We start from the raw sequence: 22,735 nt of genomic DNA, 5'->3' as shown, positions 1-22,735 counted from the left end.
GCTTTTCTAATGTTTCCAAGGCTGTGAAACAGGAACATCTTGGGAAGTTTGTTAATTACTGAATAAGTATTTTAGAGTATTTTAGAGCTGCATAGCAAGGAGGCAGCAGATGCTGACAGGTGTAAGTTATGTATAACTTTAGGACATGACTAAAAGATGGGCTGTAGAGATGAAATGATGGCATTTATAGGCAGTTCAGCTCTGTGTGTCTTCAGTTTGCATGATGGGATTGTATGATTTGCTCTCCTCTGGCATCCAGTTGCAGTGTTGTTGTATGATCCTACACCAGTCATGCTCTGACTTGGCCTTAACAATTCTCCTGTCTCTTCTGTGTTTGTCCGAACTGGCCAGTTTGTCTTTCCAGCTCTCAGGCAGCCCTGTTTCTCTGCTGGACTCTCTTTTTTGGGTCTGAGTAGATGATTGTGGTAACTTTCCCTTTTGACCAGTATTGGAGACAAGGGTGTGTGCTGTATGTGGGACTCCCAAAAGTATTTTGCTTGAGGGCACATGGCTGAAAGAACCTCTTTGAAGATGCAGACTTCAAACACTTGACAGTTAAATGCTCTGCATACAACTTGGAATGCTGAGGATGTGTATTTATTTATTTATTTTTTCCTTTAGACTTTGACTTCAGTGTCCCAGGGTCAATGAAACTTCACAATCTTATCTCGAAACTGAAGAAATGGATCAAAATTCTGGAGGCAAAAACTAAACAGCTTCCAAAGTTCTTCCTCATAGAGGAGAAGTGTCGCTTTCTAAGTAATTTTTCAGCTCAAACTGCAGAAGTAGAGATACCTGGAGAATTCCTTATGCCAAAGCCAACGCATTACTACATCAAGATAGCAAGGTAACCTGCCTGTGATAGTCATAATTCTGAAAACAGAAAAAACATCTTCCAGTCTGCAAAAGCAGATGTCGTGTACACTTCATATATTTAAATTACGTATCCTGTGTCATACTTCAGTATAACGCCGTTCTCCTATTTTATCCTCCTTCAGTATCCTTACACATTTACCTCATTAAGCAACTGTACTGTTACAGGAAGAGTGTATTTGTTTTACCTTTACGATGACACAAGTTGAGATTAATTCTATTGTACTCAGTAGGGGTGCTGTTCTTCAGAATAGTGATAAAGGTCTGAGCTAATGATTCATTTTGCTCAAGAACTGTGTTTTCTTAAAAGCAAATAAATTCAAAGAGAAGAGCTTTTTGACTGCAAAGTAGAAGCTATCAGCTGGCTGAATAATAGAAATGTACCTTGTCTAACAGTTGCACTACCTGATTTCTGTGGTGGTTTTGGTTTGGTTTTGGTTTATGTTTGGTTTGGTTTTTTTACATCATGATTTAATATCAGAGGAGATTAAATCAGGTGCTTTAATATCCCTTTCTTCCTGATAGGTTTATGCCCAGAGTGGAGATAGTTCAGAAACACAACACTGCAGCTAGAAGACTCTATATCCGAGGCCATAACGGGAAGATTTACCCGTATCTGGTCATGAATGACGCGTGCCTGACAGAGTCCCGCAGAGAAGAGCGGGTGCTGCAGCTCCTCCGCCTTCTGAACCCCTGCTTGGAGAAAAGGAAGGAAACCACAAAAAGGCATTTGTTTTTTACAGGTACTGAAAAGAGAGATTTTACATGATTTTTAAATACATGTTATACTCCAAAATTAAAATTGCTAAAGTTTCTGACCGCTACTAATCACTGGTACTGCAGGTTTTGAATATTCAGAAGGCAAATTCACAGCTGTTTAGGTGATTAGTTTTTTTCTGGCATTGTAGCACTACTCTGCTGAAATAAAATTGATTGCATGTGATCCAGGGTGTTTTAGAAGAGTTTACGTGCATCGTTTATGGTATAAAGTTCTGTTGTGAATAATATATATAAGGCAGAAGAATGCCCATTCCATCTGTCGCTATGGAAATGGATATGTGTACTTCAGAACGAGCATTAAGACCCAACTGGGGAAGGACAGAATGAAAGTTTTCTCTCCCCAAGTTACAATATATATAAAAATTGAATTTCCTTTGCTTCTTCCGCATAACACAGAATAAGAAAGATTATTTTTTTTCTGGTAGAGCTTGGAATGTGATATATAGTTTCTGAATTCTCTGATATGAGACAGTATCTCTGTAATTTTTGAAGTAGCTTTATATATCTGTGGTGATATTAGCCTTCAGGAATATATACCGACCTGCTAGTTGTTGCCAAATAAAATCCATTCATAATCTCGATATTAGAGGCAGGACTTCTGTTGGGTGTACTCCTGTCATCCTCTGAAAGGTAAGTGGGTTTGGAGGGTGCACTTTGCTGACACCATCACTTGGCAATGCTTGACCATTAGAGAATTGCCCAACACAGCAGTAGGGAGGCCTTTGTGAGGAGTGTTAAGGAGATGTGTGTGATTTAGTTGTATGAATTACCAATGTACTCATGTAATAAAGAGGTCACGTATTTAGGCATTTCAAAACAGAAGCAGGGAATGAAGGCTGAACACACAATCTTAATTCTTTCTCTTATGTATCTTGTCTTTTTCATGTGTCATGGTAAAAAATTGATTCATGAAATGAGAAACAGAATATTGATCTCACCTGGCAACATACTCAATCTGTTTGTGATTGAAACACTAATGTAAATGCATTAAAATAGTTAAACTCTTGCATTTCCCCCATACTGAGTCTGTTGGCAAGTTCCAGCTTACAGCTCTGCAGTTACTTCTTAATAATATATAAATACTTTCCATTTCAGAAGGTCAGTGAATCAGTGATGTCATACGACTGAGTTCTGCACATTGCAGTGCTCAGTTCTAATCATCCTTGGCTGGGGAGCAGGATATATATTATAGATAAGGGAAACTTGAGTCAAACACACAAAGACAAAGCTGCTACTTTGCTGTTGTCCTTTTAAAAAGTGCTGAGATGTGGTTTTAAAAAAGAGTGGGTTTTTTAATCTGCCCTCCTTTTTGGGCTAATAGTGTCTGTTGACCTGGAGTTGCTGCCATGAGCTTAGGTGGCTGGATGATATAAGTTGCTCTTACAGAACTAGAATTCTAACTTTACAAAGAGCCAAATGCACAAGCCAAGGGATTTGTTCTAGGAAAAGGTAAATATAGTATCTCTACATATGTAAAGGCAGAATGGCAGAAATGCAGTTGATAAGGCCACTGATACAGAAATGTATCCTCTGTATAACATGATTAGTAAAGTAACGTGCTTTCCTTCAAAGAGCTGTTTTTAAACTGTAGTGGTTTTGGAAATGATTTTGTGCTTGTGGTTTGATGCTATTTGAAAGAACCTAAAGAACATCCCTTTCTCTGCTGCCAGAGGTTAATGGAAGCAGACCAGAAAAAGTAGCTCATTAACACCCCTTCCTTCGGCAGAATTCGTTTTCTTCTTCACGATTGAAGAAATTACATCAAACAATTCAACTGCATTTAAACAACTCTTCCCTATATTTCTGAGGTTAATTATTACAGCTGCTGAGGGAAATGCTGAGAGAACAGGTCTGGTGTAACTGGAGGTCGCTGTCAGCACACAGGGTGTCAGTGGGCAGGCGAGCCAGAGTCTGGTGGTGTGGTGGTGGGGCTCCATCAGCCTCCGCAGGATGCTGCTTCTGTTGAGCACTATGAAAGTGCAGATCAGGTTTTTTCAAGTTTCCTGCTCATCAGGGAAGAGCTCAGTGTCTTCAGTTTTCTTATTGAATATTTTGCTGTGTCTTCCCTGTGTTATTTTCACATAGTGTCATTTAAACTTCTATTCCTCAACTGTGTTCAGATTTGTTTCTTTCAGTTTCTCTGAATCACTTTAAATACCCTATTGAGTTCAGTAGTTTCGTTTCCCAGAGTAATTTTTATTGACATAATGGCAGTGTCATGTAATCAGATACTACAAACCCATTTGCATCTGAACAAAATATCTCCCTTTTACTGCAGATAAAGAGAAGTGGGAAGAATTTTTTGCTAATACAGTTGAGATGTTTATTAAGATAAAAATCTGCTCTCCTACTCGCTTGCGTTTTAACTGAGCTTGTGAATCAGTTATGAGCATAGTGGTGTTTTAGGGGCTGATACATGCCTGCTAACTCTTCTCTAAGTACTTGGTTTATGGATTCACTCCTTTGCTTTGTTTTGCTCTCTCTGCCCCCTGATCCCGTTCTCTCCTAGTCCCACGTGTAGTAGCAGTTTCTCCACAGATGCGTCTGGTTGAAGACAACCCCTCTTCGCTGTCCTTGGTGGAGATCTATAAGCAGCGCTGTGCCAAGAAAGGCATTGAGCACGACAACCCCATTTCTCGTTACTACGACAGGCTAGCGACTGTCCAAGCACGGGGGACTCAAGCAAGCCATCAGGTATTGCAATATATAATGTCCAATATAATTCCAATATATAATGTCCCCCCAAAGCCCTGACCATTCACCTCTTCGTAGGTGTGAGACAGAGACATTGCAGAGCTGGTGTTTTGTTTTTTGGTGGGTTTTTTGTTTTCCTTGATGTGTTCTTGGGAACTCATAAATTTCTTTGGTGTTTTGTGTTCTTTTGTAAAGCTTCAAAAAGCTGTATTTGTTGTACTCGGGGTTGGTTTAGGTAATTGCAGCTGAAAACAGGGAAGGCATTGATTGCTTTTTGGCCTTTTCATATAGTGCTTTGAAAATAATTAATTGATAACATGGGAAACAGCATTCCTAATTTACTTAAGCAGCTACAGCATGGTACGTGATGCAGGCGGCTTCCTTGTATTCTTCTAACGTCTCCTAACATTGCCAGTGGATTTATTTCATCTAAGTTCAATAGAAACAGTTGAGTAATCTTAATCCTAATAAATGATGATTCTTGGTAACCTCCATCAAACATCACATTGTTACAAATAAGGTTATTTTATGGGTTTTATCTTGAAGTTTAGTGCAAATTCTTATATAAACCGCCAGTCCCATTTCAGATACAGCTGTTAGAAAATACATGGTAGACACGTATCACAGGCATCATTTAGAGAGACTCTTTTCAGGCTTTCTGTGTTACAGAACAAACAGAAGTGTTACGTAACATCTGCTTCTATTTTGAGAGTTTTTCCTTCAGGTTATGAAACTCTTTAAAAGCCATTTAATTGAAGTGAGTACGACTATTGTGCTTTCTGGTGTAACAGAACAGATTCTGATTGTATTTCTTTTTCTAATTGATCAGGCCAGTTTGTGCTCTAGTAATTAAATATTTTGGTAGTTGTTTACATCCAGGGAAAAACCTCTTGCACAGTATTCACTTACAGATCCAGTGGAATATAGCTCTCAGCTTTAATCTTTTTGTGGTTTTGACATAATATTACTGTAATAGTACATGATACAAATTACTTTACCCACTGTCTTTCCCTATCTTGTGTAATAAAAATCCTTTCCCGTGGTGCAGAGAGCATAGGTTGAGTGCTTTGTAAGGCCAACGTATGATTTCAAAGCGTGGCATTATGCTAAAATACAGGATTTATTGCTGCAGGTTGTTTTATTGCTGCAAAATGCACATCCGGCTTGCACTGAAGCTGAAAAACAGTGAAGCATGTTCCGTTAGTTTCCCACAAGGAAGTGCAGCATCTGGAGTTGCATGTCTCTTGCTCACTTCTGACTGTCTTGAAAGACTGGAAGGTATTGCCAATCAGGTTAGAACTTTGCAGTCTCAGGTTTTCTGACGTGCCTGTTTGCAGTGCTCACGCTTATAGGGCTGGACTAGAAATGTCATCTTTTTAAAGAATGTTTTGTAGCTGTGCAGAGGATGAGCTTACACAATAATTAGAGTCAGGAAACTCTGTTGGATGGGAAGCATCCATTTTTCCTAAGATGGGACACAGCAGTTGAGAGGAAAAGTTGGGTAGTTGCTTTTGGTGTATTTGTCTGTTGCTAAGAAATGGATTACAAATGATCCCTTTGAACTAATGTTTTTCACATGTAGGTCCTCAGAGATATCCTTAAAGAAGTCCAGAGTAACATGGTGCCACGCAGTATGCTCAAGGAGTGGGCTTTACACACGTTCCCCAACGCTACGGACTACTGGACTTTCCGGAAGATGTTCACTATTCAGTTGGCCCTAATTGGCTTTGCAGAATTCATCTTTCATTTAAACAGACTCAACCCTGAAATGCTGCAGATCGCCCAGGTACACTTTAGTTTGTTCTAGATACACGCTGTCGTCTTTGATCAAACGGGATCCTGGACTGTGCTTGTGATATGAGTCAAAACGATAATTGGCTGTATGTAATTAAGAGTGCATTTCAGTAGGCTTCTCGTTGAGATGTGACTGCACATCACATGGGCAGCAATTTAAGCTGCAGTCCCCGTGGACATAGGCTCTACCTTCTGTGGTGAGAATTTAGAACTTTGTAAAATCGTTATTAGATATTGGAAATGTTCATGTAAATGACTGATGAGTCTCTTTAGTCCTCCTTCAAATATGTTGCTTTGAAAACCTCTGTGTCAAACGGATTGGAAAAAATAAAAAGTAGAGCTTCATGCTCTTAAAGGGGAATATCCTCTTGCAGATACGGTTCTCTCTTCAGCATTGCCATCACGTCAAGGTACAGCTCCTATTAATAGGGATTTTTCTGGTTTAACCCAACATTTAAAATGAGACTTGCCACCTCAGTGGGGCAAAGGTGGTATATATTAAAGTCTTAATGCCATTTTAATGGGTGCAGGGCTATACTCTGTATAGCAATTAAAGTTCTTTAATCCCTCTAGATAAGCATTTGGTTGGTTACCTAGAGCAAGCAATGGGATGCATAGAGACTAGAGATCTGTCTGTCAGCATGATTCCCTGCAGACTCTGCGGCGGAAGGAGCCATTCCTTGAGTTTGCCATTGCCGTAACATGTATTTAGTAAGAGGTTTTGAGAGAAATACATGCCTGGCTTTGTACATGCCTTTGCTTTTTAACTTTTTTGCTCTAAAACTGACTGAAAGAGCAGTATTTGTACGCTGAGTATTAACAGTAAACAAAAGTGCAACTTCTTTTGGTTTTGTTAATGAAAATCTGTTCCTTTAATAATTTTTGCCCATCTTGCTTTGAAATGCAGGATACTGGTAAGCTAAATGTAGCTTACTTCCGCTTTGACATTAACGATGCCACTGGAGATTTGGATGCCAATCGCCCGGTTCCGTTCCGGCTGACCCCAAACATTTCCGAATTCCTCACCACCATCGGGGTGTCAGGTCCCCTGACCGCCTCCATGATCGCAGTGGCTCGCTGCTTTGCACAGCCCAACTTTAAGGTGTGTATACCTTTTGAAAGGTTGCTTGTAGACATGTTATATTTGTCAGTTTATAAACCAAACAGCAGTTTCTTGGTTAAGATAGAAACGGAACCATCTGGTTTTGGGGAGCTGAAATGTTTGCACTTTGCATTTTTGGGAAGAATTAGGAGGAAGATAGGTGTGATTCGAGCCTTAATTTTTTGTCCAAGCAATGTTAATTCAGGATGATTATTTCAGTGCTCTAGTCTCATTCTTACAAATTCTGACAGTGGTAAATAGTAAAATGAGGAATGCAGTATTGTTGAGAATCTTCCTAATAATCTGTGAATAGATCTTCCTAATAATCTGTGAGTCCTTTGTTAGCGGAATACAATGTTAATGATACACTCTTGCTATGATGGATTCTAGCTCTTAGCAGGTGGAGTTTGCTAAAGACATTGTCTAACTTCCTTTTAAGTATCAGTGCTTTCCAAAAAGGAGCTGTCTTACAGTTAGGCAGACAATTTGCACCAGAATGCCATAGCCCAGAATGAACTGTAGCTGTGGTGTGAGCTAGGAAGATACCTTAAAGTGATTTTTTTTTTTCTTTGTCTGTAATACAGAAAGCTGTGTTAAAGTGTTTTTTCATTTTTTTTATAATTCCCATCTTACCTTACAAAGCCATGTCTGTACATGCAGACCAATTTTCAGACACAGCCTGTAAATTCAACATCAGAATGATGTTTGTCCAATTAGACTTGCCATGTTGATTTGGTGCTGCCCCACCTCGAGTTCTGGGTGCCTCACTAGGAGGACAGAAAATTCTCTTGGAGTATGTCCAGAATGACCAAGGTGGTGAAAGGGTCCATTCCAACCCAGATCATTCTGTGATTGTATGAGAAAAAACAGGAAGCTCCTTGTTGCAGGTGTTGCTTTTTCATCCAAGAGTAGAACTGTCCTCTCTATATACGTATATACATATATATGTATTATATGCATAAGAACATATGCCATAGTCAGCATCCTTTCCCCTTTCTCTGTCTGGCAGAGAGCAGTGTTCCTCAAGAGTGTAACTATTACCTAAAAACCCCAAACCATACACACCCCTAGCTTTGCCGAGCACTCTTTAGGTGTGCACCAGACTCCTGTGTATGTGTGAGGGAAAAGTCAAATTCAGTGGAGTCATTTAAAAATAGAACATATGTAACTGTATTTGTGTGTGAAGATCTTAATGTATGTTTTAGTTTATGTCATTGTATGGGGTTTCCATAACGAAAGCTTTTAAGGAAGAGAAAATCCTTGAGAGGAAATAGTGCAGGCAGTTGGAAGCCACACTCATCCTGAGAAGCCTGAGGTTGCAAAGTGGGGCCAAAAGTGTCAAAATGGTTCTTTGGAAATGTAATAATATGATGTTTCTCTTTCATATAGGTTGATGGCATCCTAAAAACTGTGCTGCGGGACGAAATAATTGCGTGGCACAAAAAAACACAAGAGGATACTTCCTCCCCGCTCTCAGCAGCTGGGCAGCCCGAAAATATGGACAGCCAGCAGCTGGTTTCCCTCGTTCAAAAAGCTGTTACTGCTATCATGACTCGACTGCATAATCTTGCTCAGTTTGAAGGAGGAGAAAGCAAAGTCAACACTCTGGTAGCAGCTGCGAATAGCTTGGATAATCTCTGTCGTATGGATCCTGCCTGGCACCCCTGGCTGTAACTTGATATTTTTCAATAGCTTTTTCTGCTGCTCTTTGTGGTGTGAGCCATATATTGTGTTAAGAAAATGTGAAAAAAGCTTCCCAGACCATGGCTTACCTGTCACACTGCATTTTGCCAGTTTTCATTTTAATGTTGTTTAAAGGAATATGACAATTTTCCTGGTTTTAAATTCATGAGGGGACGTTTTCTCCTGTTTTAAAAAAAATGTTGTTTAATATGCAACAACAGCATTCACAAATAGTGTAAAATGAAGAGGGGAAACTTAAGTAATGTATAGAAAGATCTTATTTTATGATGAGGGCTATTAAACTAGCACTGTTAGATTTAGGGTCTGCCATTCCTAAACATCTGCAGTATATTTTTTTTTATATAATGGTAATTAATAAAAAAAAACCCCAACCCACAGTATTCCCGGTTACTGAATTTTCCTTTGTGAAATTTTACTTAATCACTGTCCCTTCATTACACCAAATTGTAGGTGCAAGTAAGAACTTCTTGTTAAAGTTTACTTCAAATTTACATGAGGAAAGTTGGTTTGTACAGAGAATTTTGTACCAAATGTATAAAGGTGACTTCTTGCTAGGCACTGAGAAAATGATGATGTTAAAATTGTGCTGGCTTTTCTTGGAGCACAAGCTATGTACAGTAAAAGTGTAAACCAATTAGGGTATTTGATTTAGTTGTGGACAGTGTTTTGGGGGGGGAAGTTTATAAAAAGGATGGAAAACGTCATCCTTTGCTACATGTATTTGGCTGTAATAGATTTAAAATGTAAAATCTTATTAAGTTCTCTCTCTCTCTTTTTTTTTTTTTTAATGTTTAGAATTCCAGCAGCTTCTTTAGAATGAATCCGTTGGTAATTTAAGAAAAGATCAGTTTAATGTTCCACTTGTCCTTCTGTTGTGTGAGCGTTTTTATAAAACTCTGGTGTTGAGAATGTTAAATTTGTACAGAGTGATTTTTTTCCAAATAAATATTTTATAAAAGTCTGTGTGGTATTCATTTATTTACAATAATTTTAACGTAATACTTAGGGACTAAGGAGAACAGACCCAAAAGCTGGTGTAATCATGAGATGGGGATGCGCTGCTCTTGCGCACGGTGAATTTGCTGATAGAAGGGCTGCAAATAGGAGGTATGTACATGACAAGAATGTCTTTACTCAGTGTGCAGTCGCTCTTCCCAGCCAGTCAATTAATGTGTTAACCATCTGTTTCCTAAATGTGTCTTTGGACAGAATAATCTGGTTTGTATCTACAAGAAATTCAGCTTTTAAGTAATTGTTCAGAGGTCAAGATTGTATCTGTAGATGAACTCTATTGGGATTTCTGCTATTCCTACAGAAACAAAGGTGAGCTCGATCACCGTAGCAAAGGATGAGTCAGTTGCCAGAGCCAAAGATGGGTCGGTCTGTCTGTTGTTACTTTTTTTTCTAAATAAGTGGTCAGGAGGTTCTTTAGAGATGTCAGAATAACCTGAGAGGCAAAACTGAATTTAATCACCATGTTCAGTAGTGTACAGTCTGTGAGACAATATCTAAAAGCCAATCTGGTGACTTCTGGGTGGGTGAGCTCACCTGCAAGTTAACAGATGAACCTGATTCATTGGTTACCTACAGATCAAGGCTTGCTGTGGGTATGACTGTAGTCAAGTCATTGTGTAAAACCAAAGCACCATGTGCTTTCCATGGAGCTCTTAGAGTTGCAAAAAGACCTGTTCCCTTCATCTTCACAGCCATTAGCAGGACCAGTCAGTCAATAGGAACTTGAATGTCAGCAATCTGCCAGGAGTACGTGTCCTTCCCTGCTGCTCCTCTTCGACCACAGCTCTGCCATCACTGTAAGCAGCCCTGGAGACCCAGCACAGAGAGAAGTGAGGCTGGTGGACAGAAAGGACTATCTATGTATGTACAAGTACATATAGAAATACAGAGAGTTTCCAGCCCTGACTGAAAAGTGAACTCAAAATTGTTTCATTAAATTGTTGAATTTACACCCATCTGAAGGCTAAGTGTGTACATTTGGCTGGGAGGCATCATTTTGTCATGTCAGGCAGACCTCAGGTATCGGTTATTCGCCCAGTTTTCATTACCTTTCAGGTGGGATATTCCAGCGTTGTCCTGGGTATGAAGCTTCTGGTCATTACTAGAGAGTATTTTTGGATATTAGTTATGCATAGATGTTGCAATATGTATCAATTAAACAGTATATAGGAGAAAGTGTAATTTTGCTTGGTTAGTTTGTCCCTGCTCTTTTTGGTGAGTAACAAGTAGATCTAGTACTAAAAATGAAGGTATCTTGTGCTCCAACTTACATGCATTCCCCCCCCCCCCCCCCCCCCCTTGGGATATACCTACAACACCGCAGGAAGAATAAAACGCAGTTTTTGGAAGCTAAGATGATATTGACTTGTAAATGAAAAGAAAAGCTTTACCCTTAGCTCTCACAGATGAGGAGTAAATGTGCAATAATGTATTTATGGAAAAATGTTGTATTTCTAGATAAAACGCCTGGAAAATAAATAAACATTCCATTTTCATTGTAAAATACAACATGATACTAAGGATCATTGATAAATTCAGCTTATTCTGTATAGGAGTTTTAGTAATCTAATCCTAGAAGTTTTGGAATAAAAAGTGAATTGGAAATGCTTGTTGCTGGCTTAAACTGCAACTGCAGTAATTCATTATATGTCTCTGAAATTATTGCAGTTAAAGGATTTCCCATGCAAGTGTCTTTTAGTTCTTTCTCAGGCAAGACAGACCAGAGAGCTTTCTCCAGCTGAATCACTTCTGCCTTTCCCATTGGTTGGTTTGAAGACCTTAGCAAGAGCAGAGAGTCTCAGCAAGCAAGCCTTTTCTGAGGTGTCTACTTACTTGTTCCGTGGGTCCAGAAGAGCCGGGGACAGGTAAGGTCTCACAGAAACAGGTGGTAAGCATTCAGCCCCACAAAGCTTAGAACAGTAGCTGGCAGGTTGACCTGAAATAAAGCCGCACAGGGACAGGTAAAGCTGGTTGGTTTGTGGTCTTGAGGTGCAGGCATTTTGATCAAGGACATCCATCCAACCTTTCTGCTTGACACGATTCTTACATTGATCAAAGGATTTGCTATGGGATATGGCTGGAAGGAAGAGTTTGTCACTTCTCACCTGATACTTTTTATTCTAGGTTACTGTTCTGTTTCCTTGCATGAAGAATAAAGTGTGGCCCCCTTATTCCCATGCTTGGTTTGTGTGCTTATAAATGGAAGAGAGGGTGATAGCTTGAGTCGTGTTGTGTGCCAGTAAATACAAGTAGAAGCTTGAATATGTGAGTGGCAAGAACTATGTAAGGATTTGGAAAACAAATGTATCTTTTTTGGCAAACTCTTGCTTCTGTATCAAAATCATGTTGGCAAGAAGAATCTGAACCTTCTTCTAAAACATAACACTTCCTGCATGTGTCACAACATGTTCTATAGGCAGTCATTCACAACTAAGCTTTGTGCTTTCATGACTTGAAGGGAATTGTTGGCTTCCTTTTATTGAAGATTGTAACGTTTGTAGCTGTGAAATATGACACACGCTGCATCAGAGGAGTTGTATTTTTTCCTTGATCATTTTGCATGTCTTAGAAATGTCCAACTCTGAGGTGTGACAGCATTCCCTGAAAGGAAACCATCAGATAATCGGCAACTTTTCTGTTCATAATAGAAATCATCATGGAAAAATGAGAATGTAAGTTGAGAGAGATAAACCGTTGTTTTTAGATTTGTGACGCCTTTCTCATTTATTCAAATCTACTCCTAAAAGACAACTCAGGGTGTGAGGGAACAGTTCTAATAGGGAAAGTTATTTTAATGAGGTCCCTGATGGTGTTAATGTGCAGATGTTACTATTCAGTTATCATCTTTCGTGAATATATGCTCTGGATTTACCTTACTTTGTGGGCTTACACAGCCTTACTCCAGAGTTTTACCACTGGCTCCAAGGAGGTAAATCCTGATAGGTTTTAGTGCTACATGAGCGTTCTTCAGTGTGTGGAGGAAATCAGCTGTATCTTGTCTGATCAGCAGCAGTCCGTTACCAGGTAAGTGGTTTGACATAGTACAGTACGTGAAGCTCCTGATTATCTTCAGGAACAGGCGGCACGCATCTTAGCCGCGTTTAATTTTTTATGATTGGAGATAAGGGTTCCCTCTGTCTCATTAGTTCAGATACATGCTCAATGTGCATCTTGCTGAGCAGATACTTGAAAGTGAAATACATTAATTGTCAATTCACTCTAAGTATTCCCTTTAAGGTTTCTTCCCTCAGATTAGATATTGCACCAAAAAAAAGCTGATGTTATTACTCTCTATAATCAAACGCTTGAGAATTAAGAGAGAGCAAATTTAAAGTTGTCTCTGAAATTGTGTTCATGGGCATTATGCTGTTCTTAAAATTCCTCCTGTTGTCTTTTTGGGTTGTTTTTTTTTTTTTTTTTTTCATGTGGGTAACAAGTGACAAGTCCTTGACACCAAAGTTGTGCCAGCCATATTTTAAGCCTGTATGAAATGCAGAGAGATGTACATGTCGGTAGACTTTCACACACATACCTGTGTTGGTGTGAAGTGGGCTTTATGGTAGGTTGCTTGAGTGACAGAAATGTTAGTAACTAAGAAGCTTATGTGAATTATACTCCAAACCAAAATCATTTAACATAAGTTGGGTGTTTGAGTGTCGTTGTGTCGTTCCCCCCCCCCCCCCGAAACTGGGATGCTGCTTTCCTCTCCTGTAATTGGGCTGTCTGTGAATTGTCAGATACAAAGAGAGCAAGCAAGAGATTAGTTATTACTGGAAGAAGATGACTCAAAGCATTTCAGCAGCAGACAATGAAAGCTCTGTTTCGTAATGGCAGTAGAATAAAGTTGCTTTTAAGGCTCCAATCTGTTTCAAACGCGATATATGAAATGTTCTTTTGTGGTGTAGAAACCTATTCAGGGAGAAGAATTCACACTCACAGGAGCTTTTAATCAGCTCGGTGTGGGTGCATTTCACATTATAGAGGTTCAAGAGAGCACACGTGAAACACGGCTCGTTGGACGTGTCGGGGTCCTCGGCGCCCACGCCTGCAGGCACTCGGGGGTGTTAGTCAAAAGGCAGGTAGTGCTGCATGGGATTTCTTTTACAGGAGGATTTCCTGAAATGCAGGGGGGAAAAAAAAAGTCTAGGAAATTGTTAACTTAGAATTTCATCTCCTGACTGCAGCCTTTTCATTAGCTCTGAATTAGCATTGCCTTTCCCTGAGAGTTTCAAAAGCGCAGAAAAATGTGATTTCTGTGCTGGCCACCTTGTGTTCCTTCTCCGCTTTCAAACTAGTCCCCTCGCTCTTACGATCTAATCTTTTCCTTTAGAAATCATTCAATTTCCTTCTATTACCCCACAGAAAACCCCGCGTGTGTGAACTGCAAGCGTCAGGGGCTGAAGCAGCGCCCTGAGCGGAGCAGGCTGCCCGCTGCCCTGTGCCGGCCACAATTGGCGCCAACCGCTCCCAGCTGGTCGGAAGGCGAGCAGGGAGCGCCGCCACCCACCACCCAGGGGCAGCAACGGCCGCGGAACACCTGTGCGGGGCAGAGCAGCGGCACTAAGCGAGGACCTACGGAGGAGAAGGAGGTCCGGCTGGCCCGAGAGGCGCCATTTTGTGCTGCCCCGGGGAGGACAGGAACTGGGTGAAACCGGCTGCCAAACCGAGGGAATTAGAGGCTGGTGATGCGCAAAAAAAGGTGTTTTCCTAAGGGTTTGTTTCATTGTTTGGGTTTTTTTGGTTGGTTTGGTTTTTTTTCCCCTCAATAACAGAGTAATTAAAGTTTTATGTTAATTGGCAGTGAATTGAATTGAGTGAAATTCCCCCAGTCCAGAGTGTGCTGCTGAGGCGAGGAAGCAGCCTGGCAAATGTTTTTAGATGGGGCAACTTTGTTTAGCTGGATCTTGTACCACAGCCAGGACTTTGAAGACATTGTCATGGCAGCTCATTAAGGGAGATTCTGGTGCTGCAAAAAGCGGTTACCTTTTTTCTTCTGCATTAGGTGATGCTTTTCCCTCTGACTCTGCTGAAGCACCACATGTGGTTAATACGCTCTTGGAAAAAATAATTTTTTTAGTAAGCTGTGAAACTTGTGCTGACCTTGTCTAGTCCTGAAAGACCATACCATGCTGCTTGTAAGAACTGAGGTGCTTTGGCAGTGTAGTCTGGGTTTACAAGGGGAGAAACAGTTTACTTATTGTTGTGTTTAACAATGCAAAGCTCTTCACCATTTTGTACGAATACGTATCTTGCCATTTAATCTTGAAAGAAAACTCCCAACTGCCCCAGAAATCAGCTGTCTTAACGAAGCGCCGATAAAATTCCATTTCCAATCCACCTGTTTCTTGTGCTTCTGAACATGGTATTAGACGTTTGTAATATTCAGTAGTGATATTAGTTTTGGCTTTTAAAATTCATGTGCCCTGTGTCCTAATACCAGGCCTCACTTACTGCCTGCAGCCTCGTTTTATTCTTTTAGGAAAGGATATTTATCCAGGCTCTAAGATGCTGTCAGGATTGTACCTTAATCAGTCAACCACTGCTTACCCTCAGTCCAGCTTCTATGAACCATCACAGTACCAGCTGTATTAAAGCAGCTTTCTCAGTCTGTTATCTGGGAAAGGCTGGAGACCTTTGCAGGCTCTTTGTTTCTCTTGATACTAACACATTAATTATTGTCTTTCTCCTCTCCTTGCTGCTGTTTATAAGAAACTGACATTAAATGAACCAATTCTGCCTATTCAGCAAGAGTTCTCATCAGTAGCAATTCATAAACCACTTTGCAGTGGGTCAGTATTGCTTAACCATCCCTTGAAGCAATACAAGTGGCACAGAACTTTTAATTGAGGTCTGGTGGTGTCACTGAAGTGTTGTTTCATTGTCCCCATTCCTTTCTGTAACAAAAAAGAAAATAATTCTCAAGTAGGGACTGATGCCACATCAAAATTCAGTAAATTAAGTGTATTGAAAAGGCTATTTTTTAACATCTCCTACAATTAACTCTCTGCTATTTTATTCTGTTTGTTTGTTTTTCAGATTGAGCATACAAAGGGACTACTTTCTTTCTTTATGAGATTCTGTAGAGAACTGGGAGTGAGGACTTCAGGATTCCTTGTCGTCTTCTGCAAGTGATGCACACTCTCCAGTATGAAGTAAGTGGCAGGGGAAGGGAAGATTTGATACTTATGAAGTGTGTGTGGGGATGGTGGTGGTGTAAAACATACTTGCTTTGTAGCAGGAGTGGAAAATGCTGCTCTCAGTTAAAATAATCTCACCTTTGTTGTCAAGGTACTGCGATCTCGGTGGTCCAAACTCGATTTTGTTTGGATTAAATGAGTTTTTGAGATATTTTTGTGGGACAGTGTCCAAAATTCTGTGATCTTCCATAGCCCTTTTACCCTCCTCTTGTCTCTTTTGGTATATGTTGGGCAAAACCTAGCAGAGACTGCATGTATGGACATACACAGATACATAGGAGGTGGCAGGATTGCACTAAAAAAGTAAGTGGGGGTCAGATGAATTTGCCTTACAGGCTCTGTCATCTGGCTTCCAGATGTGGAGCTGTACACATCCTGTGTGGGAGGTGTTTTTGCTTTAGCCTTTGGAAACTTCTGGAGGGAAAGTAGTATTTTTCTAAGATTATATATTTCTACTCATGGTAGAAATGTTGGGCAGGTGTATGGGATTCTGTACTTTTGGAAAGCAGTTACTGCTTACTGCTGAGTGTGGTTTGTATATGGTTTTCTCCGTGGCCAAGAATATGTGGATAAATATATGAATGGTATCTTGGAAAAGGATTTACCCAATTCTCTATGCAAATAGCTCATCTTTAGTGCTCTCAACTTGAATTTGAGTGCTGCCCAGAATCAGGATTCTCTAAGGAATCACACCTTCCTCTTGTGGCAGCACTTTCAATTCAAGCTAGCTGCTTCCAGGCTGTCGGTTGGCCACAGAATCCCATAGCTTCAGAATTACCTGGCTTTCAGATGACCTAGACTAGTTTTGGAGGGTCCAATCTGACAATAGGTAACTTAAAACCAACCCTGCTGCAAAGACATAGTCTTAATTGTTGAGTTTGGCTATAGATACTAAATTGAAAACCTTCAGAATGTTCTATATACTGCTCATGAGAGGTCCTTAATTGACTGCAGTGGGACAATAATTTAATCCTTAACCTGTGAATTAAAGACAGTATAGCATGAGAGCTGCCATGCAGCCTTCCACAGCTTTGACAGTCCAGTCCTTTCAGCAAAACATCAAAGTAGACATTGGGATCTTTGGTATTCTGGAAAAGGATTTAGACCCAGAAACTTAATAGAGACACTGAGGGACTAAAATAGCAGGGGCCCTTCCTCTGACCATCTGCTACCTGGTTTTGATCAGGCGATTTTGGAAAGACTCAGTCTTCCTTTTGCAGCTTTGCAAGAAAATAAGCATTAATGGAACGTAATTTAGTCATGTAGTCTTGAATTTGCTAAAGAACAGCTAGCTTTGTCAGATCACAGCCTTAAACATCTCCCTTTAATTTAGGCAGAATTAAGTCTAAATGAAGAATTGGTATTGTCCAGTGACTGCGAATTTGTTCTTGGAGGATTGCAGCTGAATGAATTGTAGCTTAGTTTACAATGCCTACATCTGAGGGCTTGGGGGAAATTGATGCCCACTAGCTAGGGCACAGGCTGGAAAATGTTGGGATCTGTTTTCTATTTCTTGCCCTGCCATTGACTCGCTTTGTCTTGTTTGTCAAGTTACTTGGCTCCTGTCTGCTTTTGATTTCCCTGTTACTCCTTTTCCATAGAGGGAAAAGCTTGGACAGTGCTTGGCACACTGGAAGGCCAGTGGCTTTAGGCATCCTTGTTTAGTACATAGGATGTTGCTGTTCAGCTACAGCATGTCTCATCACCCAGGAGCTGGATGTGGATGTAGAAATGTTGCCCCTTTTACCTTTTTCCCATTTAATTTATACAAGCTAGTTTAGCACTTGTGAGTTATAATACTTTTTCTAGAGTGGAAAACAACACGAACGCACAAGTTAATTGTCTCAGTTGCAAAATTTTTCTCTCTGTATGTGTAGATTTGGTTAATCATGTTCCTATTTTTCCTGAATCAATGGTGAGAACTGCACACTTAGATTTGTATGATTCACCTCTATACATGCTTTTAATATTATTCAGAAGTAGCAGGGATAAATGCTGTCAGCTGAAGCGATAGATTACAGAACATGAATCAGTGATAAAAATGTGCAAATGGACCTGACATCAGTGGTGTAGCTGGAAGATTATTTCGTGATTGCTCTTAGGGATTTGCAGTATCTGTCCCCCCATCTTTAATAGGTAGCTGCTCATGAATCAAATACAATTTCAGTCAAGAAGCAGCGTGCCAGTGGGAGGAAGCGTATGAACATAAATTGCATAATTATTATTCCTCTTGCTTTTATGCATTTAATCACAAAAGAGCAGAAACATGAAGATACAAAATAAACCTTAAAGGCATCGTATTCCTAAACAACAGCAGAAACACACCAACACATGCCCTGTAAAATATAAAAAAAGATTAATAAAAGAGTGATTGGGACACTTCTATTTTCCTCTTTCATGATCATTAGGCAGTAATATTAAATTAGCTTGCCATATTTGCTTAGACTAAGTCAACAATTCTTGAAGCAAAAGCTGCAGAGAACTAGGTAGGAAGTTCTTTGGAACAGGAGATAAGTGGATGTACCTCTTCTTATTAGAGGATAAAAAAGGGGAGGATTTTTATCCTTATGTTCTTAGGGGAACTGTCAGTAGATGTAACTTAATGCAGTGATGTCTGCGTGAATTTGCAGAAACCCTGAAACAACAAATCAGAGGTGAAGAGCACCTCACCTTCTGTAACTGGTTGTGGTTGCTAACACCAGGGCCGGGCATGGATGTTTTTAGGAATTAGCACTGTGAACTCTGTCTCTGTTCATGAAGGAAGAGCAAGCATCATGCAGTTGATGGTGACCTTCCATGGGCAGTTTATCCAGGCTGTAGACTTTGTTGTGAACAGAGATGCATGGGTGTGTATTAAGGGTAATGAGCACAGTCATAACGGACGGTTGACAGCACTAAAATCTTACTTGCATTGTGTTGGGAGATGGGCACAAGGAAGTTCCACAACAGCAGGGGAATTTTGTGCCTTCCACCAGGGTAGCTTGGCTTAACCTCTTAAATTTGGAAACTACTCTAAACCCTCTCATGACTGTGCACAGACTTGTTCCAACAGATGAGCAGTACTTTCACTAACAGAGAATGCAGTATATTTGGTTATAGTTGCCTGGATTTTTAACATAGGATAGGTGATTGCATGGGATGTGCCTGGGCCTCACTGCACCTGCTCCTTTAGCTTAGAAAGTACCATGGTCTCACGGATATCACCTTATTCATCAGTACTAGTACTACCTAGTTTACTAATTCCCAGTACAGATTCCTTTCACTCAAGCTCCATTCAGATGTGGATTCCTGAACAACCTGAAGGGTGAATTCAGGGTGTAGTCAGTGAACAATCAAAATTTAAATTAATTCTTCTTGCCTAGAAGTGGATATCTCTAATCATTTTCCTTTTGGGTATATTTCTAAGACTTGGCCTGCCTTGAAGCCAAATACAGAAAAGAGAATAGATGTTTAGCTGTGGGAGCACAGAGATTTAATGTGTCAATAGATGCAGCAGCAAAGTGAGTGTTTTGCAGGTTAGAAGCAGTATATCTTGTTCTGTAGCCACTAGCCCAGATAAGGAGACGTCTTGGGGTTTGTTGCGGCACAATTTGTTTCCTAGTGGCTTTTCACTCTTTCAGCAGTGACTTTGACCATTTTCTGATTTTTCCCCTGGGCTTCTAGATAGCTGCAGTTCATACCTACATTAACCATCTTCCTGTCTATAAACTACAGCATATCCATTTTGCCCCGAACAACACAGTGTGAGATCCCTGAGCCATCTCCAGACTTAAGAGTAATGTAATATCGTCAACTGGATGATCTGCCCAACCTAATTCAATCTGATGAAGGGTAGGGCTTATCAGCTCAGGCAGAGAAACAGGGCAATTTGGCTGTACCTCTTTTAGAGCTGAAGCTGGTGTTGCCATGTGGCCCCCTCTGAGATCTGTGGGTGCATTATCGCAGCCATGGCTTCCCTGTGGTGCATGAATGCAGCTCGTGGGTGAGGGTTTCTGCTGTGCACTGCAGACACTCCTAGGTCTCATTGGTTATCTCAATGGAAAGTTGATTTAACTCACGGCTGGTCAAGACATTAACGACTTGTTTGACTTAACTGTACCACAGCTGGGAGCAGGCACAGCCCTTACTCCTCCCTTTTGTGTGGCTGCCTTAAAGCATCCTACAAATGTACAGGTTCAATAGGAACGTATTTCCATTATCTTCTCTGCAAGAAGGAAATGATGCTTGGGCGGGAGATACATGGCATGTTAATGAAGGTGGCTGAGGAGTTAACATCATTGGAGAAAAAGACCTAGGAATCTTATTTTTGTTACTTTAATTTTGTATACATCACAACCAAACAAGCCATAACAGGAGAACCGTTTTATCGATATACTGTGTCAATGGTATGGAGATTAACGGCAGCTGAATGCTAGCACAGGAACAGTGTTGGGCAGAGTACTTCTATACTATTTAATCCTTTGATCCATGCAATAAATAACTGGGTTTGATGTGAAACACAATTACTTTGATTACGGCAGCAAAGGGGAATAGTTTTTATTATTGCATTATCCTACGTAATATGCATTATGTAGGATAGACAGGAAAAAGACTGGTGGACGTTTGACAGAATAAGCCTTATGAATATACTCACTTCTTGCCCTTTAGACAAGCTAATCTTCAGATGAGGGTGCTGTTATTAGCAGAATACACTGTGGCTCAATGTCTTGTCACCAGTCTCTTGAGTATCCTAAGTATTCTTCCAGAAGAGTTTTGATACTGTTATGGAATAATGTACTACTCTACTTTCTGGTCTGTGGATGTCCACTTGATAAAGTGAAGTCATAGTCATGTAGATTTTAGTACTTGATTCAGATGTGGTATCACTCTACCACTATGCCCTGTATGGAGTCAGAGTTCACCCACTTCAAGTATTAATGTTAAAATATTTGGGGATAAAGTTCTACCACACAAGGTAAAACCAGGTCAAAGTGTCAGCAGAACCTGCTGAGGAACACAGAGCCAGAGACATCAAGGCATCTCATTGGTTCTTTCAAATTTTATGAAATTGTTTTGTTTTCAGAAAGCATTATAATGGTTGTTCTTTTTAAACCATTTTCAGTTTAAATGTTTTGATTTTTTCAAATTTAAAAAGTTTTTCTTTTGAAAACTTTATTTTCAAACTTTTAAAAGTAAAAATCTGTTTCTGGTTGAACTAAAAAAAGTAAGTGAATTGCAGTTTTATTGGTGGGTACAACTGAGGTATTCTCAACTTTACTACTGTTCTGTTCCATGTCAGCCTAATACCAAACCACATATTTTTATTTTTGAAAACATCAAGCAACTGGAAAAGTTGTTTTTTCATACTATGCTATTGATAGTTTATAGCAGGAGCTGATTTGCAGATGATATTTTAAGGAACCTCAAGTTGTTGCTGCATGTCACTGAGCCGTGTTATGCTTTGGTGTTGGATTCCCTTGGGTCTACCCAATAAAAATAATCGTGATTCTGCTACAGTGATGGGGGACTAGATCACTGTGGTGTTAAAATTAAAGCCAGTGAGTTATTCTGAGATTATGAATTTGATGTGGATAAAAAAATAGATGTTTTTGGCCTGAGACGCAGTTAGCAAAGACAGAATTTGAAAAGATTCATCCAGAAAATGATGAATCCTTACACTTCCTGAGTGCAGCACTAAGGAGACAAATTAGTGTTGACTAAGTTGTGTTCTGACACTGAATGGGAGTGTTTGTGTGGTACATAGACAAAAATGAAGGAGATGAGGAAAGTTGGGATGGTTCATTGTAAGTTGTTTAATACTTGCTTTGGATTGTCAGTGGTAAAAGTATCTAGAGTTCTGTGGCAGAGCCACTGGGTGCTGCATGGCCTTTGACTCCAGGGATAGAGATGATGGTTTGGAAGTGAAGGAGAACATAGTAAACAGGGTGGATTATAATAATCTACTTAAATTAATTGAGATCTAAATGGGGCAGGCCTTGGAACATCTCCTGAGTAAATATGTGCAAGAATTAAGGACAGTTGAGTTTAGTTTGTCCGTGAGAATTACCTCTTGGCATCTCTGTTTTATGTTTGCCGTGAGGCTCCTTGAGAACTTTTGTTTATTAGGTACCCCTTATTAATCACAGTGATGCAATTCTGAAGTCTCATGTTTATCCTTCATTTGGTTAAGTCTGTTAGAAAGGCAGTTTGGTTTCTTAAAACATTTTTTATTGTCTAACATCTGTACCAGTTTTCTTTCTTTCATGATTTTGCACCCAAACCTGTTGTCCTCTTTGCAAAGTTTGTAAGACATTATCCCAAATCACACAGGGATCCAGCCTTGGTAGCTACAAGAAACTTATTTAAATTCTAGGTACTCTGTAATATCCTTTTTCTTGAAATGTGGTAGAGAGGTTTTTTTTAAAAAGAAAAATAAATGGAAATAAACAAGGTTATGGATCCAATTTCATTTTTGATATCATTAATTATACTTAGACTTTTGCATTCTCAGTCCCTTGTGATGGCTCAAATAAGCTCTACACATAAAGATACCTAAGCTGTTTGTGAAAGAGCGGTAATTTTCTATATTTGCATACTG

At 39.9% G+C, this 22,735-nt stretch overlaps 1 protein-coding gene across 3 annotated transcripts in view; it reads left to right on the top strand.

Moving 5' to 3' along the window:
- TRRAP (transformation/transcription domain associated protein) overlaps nt 1-9,908 on the top strand; it is a gene marked incomplete at its 5' end in the record, with an annotated part of 86,689 nt that extends 76,781 nt beyond the window's left edge. For all 3 annotated transcript variants that reach the window (XM_084270782.1, XM_084270781.1, XM_084270780.1), the window contains 6 exons: nt 622-847; nt 1,399-1,616; nt 4,163-4,347; nt 5,930-6,133; nt 7,049-7,243; nt 8,633-9,908. In XM_084270782.1, coding sequence (XP_084126908.1) covers nt 622-847; nt 1,399-1,616; nt 4,163-4,347; nt 5,930-6,133; nt 7,049-7,243; nt 8,633-8,917 — 1,313 coding nt within the window. In that variant the 3' untranslated portion in view covers nt 8,918-9,908. The remainder of the gene's footprint in view (nt 1-621; nt 848-1,398; nt 1,617-4,162; nt 4,348-5,929; nt 6,134-7,048; nt 7,244-8,632) is intronic.
- Nucleotides 9,909-22,735: the final 12,827 nt, after the last annotated feature.

Source organism: Gallinula chloropus (assembly GCF_964237585.1).
Source record: "Gallinula chloropus genome assembly, chromosome: 15".
Lineage (NCBI taxonomy): Eukaryota > Metazoa > Chordata > Aves > Gruiformes > Rallidae > Gallinula > Gallinula chloropus.
This window is presented reverse-complemented; position numbering and strand designations above follow the sequence as displayed.